At 42.8% G+C, this 11436-nt stretch overlaps 1 protein-coding gene across 1 annotated transcript; it reads right to left on the bottom strand.

The window, feature by feature from the left end:
- Nucleotides 1-7257: 7257 nt before the first annotated feature.
- LOC124805381 (cuticle protein 16.5-like) lies at nucleotides 7258-10092 on the bottom strand. Its single transcript, XM_047265938.1, has 2 exons — nucleotides 10061-10092; nucleotides 7258-7599 (listed from the first exon to the last, which is right to left on the bottom strand). The coding sequence occupies exons 1-2, from the start codon at nucleotides 10070-10072 to the stop codon at nucleotides 7381-7383; spliced, it is 231 nt and encodes a 76-aa protein (XP_047121894.1). The 5' UTR covers nucleotides 10073-10092; the 3' UTR covers nucleotides 7258-7380.
- Between the last annotated feature and the right edge of the window lie 1344 nt (nucleotides 10093-11436).

Below are 11436 nucleotides of genomic sequence, written 5' to 3'. Positions count from 1 at the left end.
GAATCAAAGCATTGGAGATGTCTGTTGAAAATTAAATGGCCAGATTAAGAAAGAAGTGAGGAAATACTCCGCAGAATCGGTGAAGAATGGAATGTATGGGAAACATGACAAGAGGGGACAAGATGAGAGGAGATCTTTTAAGACGTTAGTGAATAGCTTCTGTGGTACCAGCGGGAGCTGTAGAGGGTAGAAGTTGTAGAGCAAGACATAAATTGGAATACATGCAACAAATAATTGAGGACAATAGAGGTTCCAATAGTTGCTCTGAGCTCTGAGTCAAAAGAGTTGACAAGGGAGAGTATTTCGTGGAGGGCCGCCCTGAACCAGTCATAAGACTGATGACTGCAAAAAAAACATCTATCATATTGTAACAAGTGCTGTTGTTACTAGTCCGAGATGGCCTGTCAACTTCGTTCCCTACAACAAATCTTTTCTTCTTCTGTACCAATATCGCTGTCCGCGAGGCGTTATACCCCAACTTTCATTCCTCTCATTTTCCACCGATGTCTGAAGTAACCTCAGCACCCCATCATGGTACAGTATGTCGGTAACGGCGCTTTCGAATCGGTCTGCAGCAGCCTTGGCCTGGGACCAAGTCTGGACAGCGAGTCCCGCCTGGGGCATAATTCACGCTGTGGCCGCATCCTCGGGGAGGCGCCGCGACCCGGTCGCACTTGAAATATGGCCGTGGCCAGCTTCCTCGGGGATGACGTACCATTAAGTGCATTATGAATTACTGACGAGTCTATTCCCTTCTAGAGTTGCGGACAAAGAAACAGTTTCGTCCCTTTACCAGACTTGCTACGGCCGGCCCACGGTGATGTCAGGATATTTTTCGCGGACTCGCTTTCCCTTTAAACTGTTTCCGTTACCAACAACCGGGGCTCAGACGCAGATACTTTTCCACTACGAACCACTCCATAGTCTTTCAGTTTAGGGAGTGGTATCGAGAAGGGTGTGTAAAGCAACGGCGTTTCTTTCAGTAAAAATAAGAGGCTGTATGAGTTGAAAGTTAATGTGGCGTGTCGAGACTAAATTACTACAGAATGCTGTAAAAGATTCGATAGGCAACCTACAACCCTCAACAAAAACAATGGTCCTCTTTCCCGCCGGTGATCAAACTTTTCGTGTCTTTATTGTGAGACTCCCTGACTAACAGATTGAAAAACCAAAGTTTTTAATTCACTCCTGAGATGTGTCAGGTTTTTCTGTTGCTTACCCGTTCTTTTGCCTCTCCCACTGGCTAGTTAATGTAAGAACTGTAAACTTTCACCATTGTTTGGAGTCTATGTAGAATGTGATTTCCCATATAACCAACTAAGTATGGTTTTTCAAAGGTTGTGGAACACGAGGATGTATTGTCTCCAATACAACTATTATGTGTTGCAATTAGTTTTACTTATACCTTACGGAAAGATAAAATAGTGTAAAGCACCAAACGCCACTATGACACCATTTATCAGCAGTGTAGAACTACAAGTTAGCAAACATAAGAAATATCGGATTTTGAATAGCAAAAAGTAAAGAAATATTGTAGCTTACGTACTAGTGTAATAGTGTTGTGACGGATAGTAAAGTCCTATCAGAACAGAATAATATAGTGTAAGGCTGCTAAGAAAGAAAACGAGTTGCATTCCACGTTCATAAGAGAGATAACTCCCGCTGACAAACAAAACCTGCTCAGAATCAGAGGGGTTAGGGTAACTACGGAAGAAACTTTCAACCAGTTTGAAATCAATGTGATACAAGTCGAATTGTCAAAAAATGTCAGACAACTGAGAGTAGAACTAGCGTTCTAAGGTTCTGTAAAACTTAATTATCCATGCAGATATTTCATCGACAGGTTTTGATAAGTACATCTGCGAATATGACTGTATCTTTTGATTACACTGACTTAGAACTTTAAGGTTGTAACACCGGCAAGGGACCGTATACGTTAGTATCTGACATACCTCTAAAAGTTGCTGAGAAAAAGGGATCCTAACAGATGGACTTCACTGACTTAGAAGCTTAAATTTGTTACACTGCCAAGGAAACGGAGACCTTAGTAGCCGACATACGTTTCAACATGTTGCTCTAACAGATCCTGAGAAATATGGGTCGTAATGAACAAACATACAGACTGACTGGCAACGTAGTGAGCCTATAAAGGTGCCGTGTTTACAGAAAGAGGTATAGAACCCAAAAAACATAAAACGCTTTGACTCCATGCAAGATCACTCAGCGGTGACACTTGCATGCAAGATCATGAAGTGGAAATGGGGAAACAAGATGCTGTTTCCATAAACCGTTCCACCGTGTATGTTATCACTGTTTCCACTTTCTACCATTGCATGGATGTGAAAATGAAAGATACAGCGACCAATCAGCGCCAAAATAAATAAAATGTTTACGCTCGTTGAGGAAAGCTTCTGGAACTTATGGGGTATCCATTATATTCTAAAACGAATATGATGCAAATTTTGGGTCTCATCACATAAGTGTATCGTAAGTTGACGGAATAGGAAAGACTATCATGTGGTAGGAAAAAGTTAGTCATCTCAGGATAATAGTTAAGTTTCGAAATAGATACCTCGAATCAAAGACGTATGTCAAGAGAGTCAGTTTGTTGAAGAAGTGCGAAACGTACTTCGCATTTAAGTACAGTTACTTTAACGGGACCGACTCCGTAAACCTCTTATTCTGTTTCGCTCTCGAGATCCAGAAAGCTGAGATGATGCCGATTTTCTTGGTCTGCCAAATGCTCTGCTCCATAACCTCACAAGCAAACGTGTATGAGATGTGACTATAGAATTCTTCGCAAACAGAGTTCGATATTTCATGTTTATGGAAGAGACGTCAGAAGCTCTTGGTGCACCTCAAAGAAGTCTGTTAGAATAGTTATCCTTATAGACGTAATTGTTAATGACTTGGCAGTCCTTGTATTTAGCTCCATCTAGTATTACATCATGCAACTGCATATGGGGAAGTCACGTTATTGGTGCAAAACACACAGTTCATTACTAGGCGCACTACCCACTATTTTGCGTCCAAGCGAATGTGTCATGATATATTTGGGAAGAAAAGGGGGCTAGTGTTTGTTATACAGTAGATGATGAAGACATTAGATGTGAATCAGGTGCACATATGACTACTAGCATCCTAACCTAAGGAAGGCGTATACAAGGTTCATTACTGAAACAATTCTGAATAAAGAGCAATTCGAAAGCGACCTACTGCTAAGCTCTAGTTTAGCCATTTCGGTGCTACTGTTTTGTCGTTTGGGAGGCTTACTGAATTGCTATAAATGACAGAGAGAGAGAGAGAGAGAGAGAGAGAAATCAGAGAACTGTACCACGAAAGCCGGCCGAAGTGGCCGTGCGGTTAAAGGCGCTGCAGTCTGGAACCGCAAGACCGCTACGGTCGCAGGTTCGACTCCTGCCTCGGGCGTGGATGTTTGTGATGTCCTTAGGTTAGTTAGGTTTAACTAGTTCTAAGTTCTAGAGGACTAATGACCTCAGCAGCTGGGTCACATAGTGCTCAGAGCCATTTGAACCATTTTTGTACCACGAAATGACGCTCTCGGAAGAAAATTTAATTAGTTCTTTTCAGTTCGTCGCTGTGGTCTTATCCTTTAGAGCCTCCTACTCAAAAAATAGCGAAGTAGACTTGCGGGAAGCTCATCTTGGTTGGAAATAGATACATTTATGCCTCAGGCTGCGAAAAATTGGTTGGAAAATTGTTAGAGTGCTATTTTCTATAAAATCGTAGCCTTGTCACCTGCGCAGCTTTCTCATTACCGGTAGAAGAGGATGTCTTAGTTTTTCCAGATTTTTTGAATAGTGGTTTTGTTATTATTGTCTTTTAAGTACTGTGCATTGGTATACGATCACAAACGTACTTTGCTTTCTTTCTGTGTATTTAACGATCTGTTGTCGGTGATGAACTGTAGATCCAGCAACCCAGGCAGCAGCATCGTCCAGCGGTGGTAGTGCCATCAGATTGCCTTAGTATACAGCGTTTAGTTGGTTAGTGCTTTTTTACCAGCTTTTCCCAGGATGCGAATATTAACTGTGGTTTGATCTGATCATCTAGTGGTAATTTTCATTTAGAGCTGTCGTATTAATTTCCTGAAATACCTTCAATGTGTAACAAGTTTCTAGTAAAAAGTAACTCTTCATGTCTGTTTTGAGTATTAGCTAGCGAAACTTTCGATGTTAGGATATAGTTACAACTCTGCAGAGCAGACTTTATAGTTTATTTCTTCTTCTCGTGGAGATTCTGCGTTCATTCCAACCTCATTAGCGTCACAGTCTGGTAAATTTGTCTCCTGCGGAGAGATCTGTTTGTTTGTTTTAAATTATTCATGACTACTTTGTTTAAATTTTTAACATTTTATATCTTTCTTCCACAGTAAAATATGGACGTGGACTGGGTTTGTTGTGTCTGGACACTAGGAGAATTGACTGCTGTCCGAAAACAACTGAAATCTGCTTTGGCCACTGTCGACAAACTTCGGGCTACTACTCAAACGCCGGCCGCTGTGGCCGAGCGGTTCTAGGTGCTTCAGTCCGGAACCGCGTGGCTGCTACGGTCGCAGGTTCGAATCCTGCCTCGGACATGGATACTTGTGATGTCTTTAGGTTAGTTAGGCTTACGTAGTTCTAAGTTTAGGATACTGATGACTTCAGATGTTAAGTCCCATAGTGCTCAGAGCCATTTGAACCACTTTTTGAACTACTCCAGTCTGCAGCGACTCTGAGCGACCGGTGTCGAGAACAGCGTACCGTTCGAATCCCTTGCACTTCAGTCTGGAACCGCGCGACCACTACGCTCGCAGGTTCGAATCCTGCCTCGGGCATGGATGTGTGTGATGTCCTTAGGTTAGTTTGGTTTAAGTAGTTCCAAGTTCTAGGGGATTGATGACCTCAGATGTTAAGTCCCATAGTGCTCAGAGCCATTTGAACCATTTCGAATCCCTTGCTAGCCCCGTTATCACTGTGTCTTCCCACATGCAACATCTGACCGTCGGTCTTCACTCGACAGTGAATGACGAACAGTGGTCTCTGAAAAGAAGAAGAAAGTGGGATCAGGCTGCACGGTTGGTTCCTTCCGACTTAGGAACAGGTACTTGGTGTGACCCAGCGTTGATGACACTTCTGAGCCAGCATGGGACACCTCTCCTGTTGGCACAGTGGCCGAATTTCCTGTCCAGTCCGGACTAGTGCGGACGGCAGGTATGCTAGTCAATGGGAGCTCAAGTGTTAGGTGGGCCATGGCGGGCCTCACAGAAATATCAGGCATGTCGGGTAAGATACCGGTATGTTCGCTGGAGGGCCTCATTCCCGTTTGAGAGGGGGCTCTGGTACAGGCTCTTGAGAGCACTGAGTGCAGCCGGCTGCCAATTGTTCCAATTGTTGGGAGACTGCCGTCCTCGGTCTCTTCTGCTGTCTAGCTGGGGAATTAGAGGTGTCCACTAGACGCAAGAGTAGACTCATGGGATAGCGGAGTACGTGTGGCGCGTACGTGCTGTTTTTATTTTAAGTCCCTTTTGGATTTGAAGTGAATTGCATGCCGAGATCTTGCACATTATGCACGAGAATGCTCGCCCGCACAAATAAAAAGTAGGAAAGATTGATATAAGTAAACTGCAGGAACATTCATGGTACAACTCCAGTATTAGACTCGCTTATTAAGGTAATGATAATGCCCAGATCGTACTGCGAACCAAACTGAAAGTAAAGAGCAAGGAAACCCTAAATGCACATTCAAATATTTATCGTAAGGATAGGTCAGACGCCAACGGTGGCTGTGTACTTACCGCAGTAAAGAACTCGATAATATCTTTTGAATTTATCACGTATTGAGTAAGTGTTTTAATCTTGGTGAAGTTAAGCATCAAAGATATTTAAAAGTTAGGCAAATATACTATTACAGACAGGCTACGTTAAGGGCTATAGTATCAGGGCGCTTCAGAGACAACTTAAAAAATTTCGTGAATAAGTTTCCTGATCATTCTACTTAAATGGAATGGAAGAGTCATGAGACAGAAACTGGAACAGTGATTGTCTTCTCCGAAAATTACTTCGAGCTAATAGAGAAGCATCTTGCAATGGTAAAATCTTAGACACCTAAGCAAAAAACAGAAGCGAACTTAACAAATCAGTTAACATAGAGGCAGATATTGGTCGTCATAAGGCTGTGATAGCAACAATAACTACGGGATTTACAAGGAATGTTAAGAAAGGTAGGAAAATATTATTGCTTATCACGAGCTACTGAATACAAATTGCATGCTATATGGGTAGTCATCATATAATATTCAATGACGACGAAGATGTGGAGCACAAATCGAAAAAAATCAAAAACGTATGTACGTTCTGAACAAGGTCTTAAGCCATGGGCAAGGCCCATCGTGGCGTAATAGCCATATTAGAAAACTGCTACGTAAACAAAGAAAACTTGAACAGAGATTCAAGAGAAGTCAAAACATAGCTGACGAATAGAAGCTGAGCGAAGTGAGAATTATCGTAAGGAGAGCAATAAGAAAAGCCATCAATGACTTTGGAAGTATAATTTCGTCGCTCGATTCGAGTGAAAACCCTAAGAGGATTTGGTCTTGAGTAAAATCAGTAAACGCTTCGAAATCATCTGTTTATTCACACAGTGACCATAGTGGCACCCAAGCTGAAGATTATAGAGAGAAGGCCGAAATACTGAATTCAGTCATTGTCTTCTGAAACTGTTTCATCATGGAAGATCGTAACACCTCCTTGCGATCCTCTTACGAAGTGGGAGATACTGAGATAACCGATCGCAAAACAGAAAAGTAGCTACTATCACTTAGTAGTGGAAAGGCATCACGACTACACGAGATAGCAACTAGATTGTCCAAAGATGATGCGAAACTACTTGCTTTTCTTCAAACGGGATATTATCGTAGATTTCTACAACACTTTCAATGGGGAGTCACTGGATTTTCGCTCGGCAATACTTAATACAATGCTTTCATCTCAATGAACTTAGTTTTCCATTTTGAACAACTTGTCATAGTTTGAGAGAAGAAAGTACTAGCCATAGAAGCTAATAGTTTGAAGATTACCACCTCACACCAGATGAAGCAAGTGTCGTTGAATGTTAGAATAATTTTGATTAAATTCGCTATTTCGGCACATCATGTTATGCGCCAGCTTTCATTAAAAATATTTAACAATGCGGCACAGCATTCAGTCTAAATTATCTCAAAGGTTATATGTTACTAAATGACTCAAAAACATCTTTTCGTGATTGTATTTATTCGTTACAACTTAGTTCTCGCAGTCCACATTTCTTGTCAGATTGTTTTCAGTGTCTGCAGTTTGGTGCAGACGTGGCCAGATGGTCGCAGTGAAGACGTCGTTTTCATCCGTAGAATGCAGCTCTGTAGGGTAGAGCGGCATATGCGGCGTACGGAGCGGCGTATGCCACGGGGGCGGCAGCGGTGTAGGCGACAGGGGCGGCGACAGCGGGGGCGGTGTAGGCGACGGGGGCGGCGGCCACGTAGCTGGCCAGCAGGCCGGGGGCCGGCTTGGGGCCGGGGGCGGCCAGGCAGGCGGCCACCACGGCCAGGACGACGATCACCTGCAACAACAGGTAGAAGCACGCTAATCGTGGGTACAGTCAGGAGGAGCAGGCGAGCATCAAGCTGCATGATATTAGTTCTGCAGGAAGAAAGGATAATGTTGCGAGAAGGGTATGAGGGACAGTATCTCCCAAAGAAGCCCAGTGAAATGTAGGAATAAACACGAGGGATGTCAGATTTTGACAACACGTGAACTTGAACATCGTGGAACGCACATGGGCACTACATGATTGATTTTGGGAAGGAGAGGGGTCTTAGACATTGGTATTTCCTAAATAACGCTTCAGAAGGACATAACTGCGAAAAGGCTTAAATTATGGCTGTCAAATGTCTCTTTTAGTTTATTATTTATTTTGATGTACCAGTTTCTTATTTATTTCGATATACCAACTCTTAGGTACATCGTCAATGTATGTACGGTGACCCAGGAGGAATAATCAGTATTCAGGGTTTTGACAGGAACTATCATTGGAAGTAAAGAAGTCTAGTAAAACGGCCTTTGAAGTGCTTAGCTCAAAAGCTATTAGCAGTTGTTCGGTAGGAGAAATGTGTTTCATATAGCGAAAATGAACATGTGTCCTTAGCTTCTAAGGTACGCACTTTAGAGTCCGTGTTCAAAGGACATGTTTTTCTTGTTTGTGGTCCGTAATACTATAGTATCGCATATAGATACCACTCCACTGACATTCTGCGGTTGGGAACAGGATTTCAAGTTTCTGTTCGACACCGACAGCGGTGACGTGGGATCGGTCGGACCCAATGTTACGCGCCCGCTAAACCTGACCTCCAGTGACTTCGCCCTTCGCCGCAGCGACATAGGGCGGCTGGCGGCAGCCAAACACCCCACGTTCACTTGCAGCCACAACGCTACGACACCTCTGTTCGTTCTTAGGACAGAAAGTCCCATCCTAATTCCTCGTGTATGAGCTGGACTGTAGTTCTTGCCGCTTAATTCTGATGAGATATCGTTCACTTGGAGAAATACAATTCAAGCAAATCTTGTATCTGTTGTGTTAACTTGTTCACTAATCATTTCTGCTCCTGTCCATCTTCCCTCCGACGACAGCTGCCTTACGGTTCTGCAGCCCACCTCTACTTACCACTGTGTACGAAGCTGTACACAAAAAATACCACCTCTCAAAATCACTAACGCAAAGAGGTTGCAGCAGAAGAGATTTGTCTTGCAGTATTGAAGATGAAGAACAGCTGATAACTCTTACGTTACCCATTCCATAGACGATGTTTACTAGATTTTTCTGCTTCGAATGAAAGCTCCTATTACATCCCTATCCATCGACCATTCCTCATAGCAAAACGTATTTAAGGGCTATGCAACTAGACAGTAACTTAAAGGAGACCCAGATCGAGTCCTCGCAACGGATCACCGACTGTCAATTGGTATATCGGGCGGTTTCAGTACAGTTTTTAGGTGGTTTCTCACGCGCGCTTACACAAATACTGAGGTGCTCCCCACATTACTTCTCCAGGAATACGCCACAAAACTAGTTAAAATATGATAAAGTAGAATAAGTTTAAAATAATTTTGCTACTAACTATTAATCGACTGTGACTGTCTAAGGGCCCAATACTAGTCACAGCTATAAGCGGACTTACTTGAATTATGTTTTTTTTTTTTTTAACAACTATGGCAACGCTTGTAAGGCTTAAACAAGAACCTGAGGCGCCTGCAAAAGGTAGTAGAACGAGGTGAACTATTTACGCATCAGTAAGTAGTGTAGTGGTAAGCAGATGAACTATTAATGTATCAGTTATCTATTAAACTCTCTCAATTACAAATCTCCATAACTACCTGTACTGGGTTAGGATTTTGTATGATTATAGTAGAAATTACTCTATATCTTTTTAGTCCAATTAAAAATGTGCTCCATTAATAACTTTTATTCAAATAACTATTTCCTGCTTTTAGTATTATATGTATCATATTTTTCAATAGATTTCAAATATATTGATGAGATTGCAATAGTGACGTGTGGTAAGTTTCAGCATTATTTCAGCTACTACTCTCCACTTGAGACAACCAATACATTGCTTCTTCCAGTGATTATCTCACGAAAAGACCGCAAAGATAAAATTTAGAATCGAGCGCAGCAAAGCTTCATCGGACTTTTATTTTCGTTTCGATTTCGCGACCAAACGAACTTTAATACACGAACTGCCTCGTATATATGGAGCAAAAATAATTAAAACTCGTACAGGTCGGAGCGCTTTTGTACGAGACTTCCGCATTGAGCCTAACCACAGATCCATGTAGGTCGTCATACTGACCATGGAAACAGTGAACTGTTTTTTCCTATTGTTCGTTCAGAAGTCTGCGACTTCAGCAGTGAGACTTGCAACGGCATCCCTCGCTAGAACCCATCCTGATTCGTAGGCTTGCACTCAGATCAGTGAGGAATGGTGACCAGAAGGACTGACACATGATTTCAGCGGAACACTCACCTGCTTGAACATGGCTGTTGTCGGCGTGTCGGAAGGGGACGGCACAGTGTCTCCCGAAGCACGCTGCGGGCTTTTATATGGAGGCCCTAGCGCCGGCTCGCGGCCCGTAGCCAGGGCACGTCCAGCGAAGTTACGTTAGAGGGGCATCGCCCCGAATACTGCTGAGGACTCGGCACTCTCTCTGTGCGTTGGCCAAGGATTCACCCGAACACCTGATGCAACGCCCAGTGGTGCCAAGGATAAGGCCCAAGCTACGCGCGTACCGTCGTACAGTCTTGTGTAATTTGTCCTTAACGACACATCGTCAAATGTAGCGGAAGGTCATTCTAACCGAAGGTCAACAACGAGTACAATGAACTGTACTTGAAACTTCCTCTTTGAATATAAAGAATGACAGGGCTGGAAAAACATTATTTGATTTTCAAACAGCTGAGCAAAACTTAACGTACTCAGTTTTCTCATTACTTATTCTGATCATTTATAAACTGCCACACAATATTTTAGAGCAACGCAATCTGATTTGTAATAGTCCCTACAAAAGAATAGCCCTGACTAACAATAACCTATCCTTCATGAATCACTTACCTCACAAAAATCTTCGTCACTCATACTACTGAAATACAGCGAACGCCAATACTGACAGCTAATTAAAAGATCCCAACTACTAAAGGCACTAACTACTGATAGGCATATAGTTAGCAAATGAAAGATTGTGGTCGAGAACAAACAATGAATTTACCTTAACAACGTTCAAAATTCGTTATATATTCGTGACATCCAATTTCGCAAATTTCCTTTTTCTCATGGACACACGTCGGAATCGTCCGCTCATATTAACATCTCAAAACTCTGGCATCTCTTCAGCCTGGAACTGCGCGACCGCTACGGTCGCAGGGTCAAATCCTGCATTGGGCATATATGTGTGTGGTGTCTATAGGTTAGTTAGTTTTAAGTAGTTGTAAATTCTAGGGGACCGATGACTCTCATAGTCCATAGCGCTCAGAAGCATTTGAAGTCCTCTCTCTCCGCACATCCATCACTGCTGGCGGCTCACCTACCACTGCCTAACGCTAAGCGCTGTTCACATCCAACTGCCCAAAACCACACTAGCGAATAATCCAACAACGAGTCCAACCAGCCACAGACTCCACACAGTGCAGTTTAGCGACTTTCATACAGAGCTCTACATGGCGTCACCAACACAAAAACCTAAATAGCCTACTTACATACTAACACCTCAACAGGTAATTCATTGTAAGGGGATACTGATTTAGCTTTTAAGTTTAGCAAATGGGAAATTGCGGTACACAACATGGAAAACGAACATCGTCACTATCGTCCTGATGTCAGCTGGCGGCATGTATAGTGTCAAATTT

This window comes from Schistocerca piceifrons, chromosome 7, assembly GCF_021461385.2.
Source record: "Schistocerca piceifrons isolate TAMUIC-IGC-003096 chromosome 7, iqSchPice1.1, whole genome shotgun sequence".
Classification (NCBI taxonomy): domain Eukaryota; kingdom Metazoa; phylum Arthropoda; class Insecta; order Orthoptera; family Acrididae; genus Schistocerca; species Schistocerca piceifrons.
The sequence above is the reverse complement of the archived record's forward strand: the minus strand, read 5'-3'. Positions and strand labels throughout refer to the sequence as shown.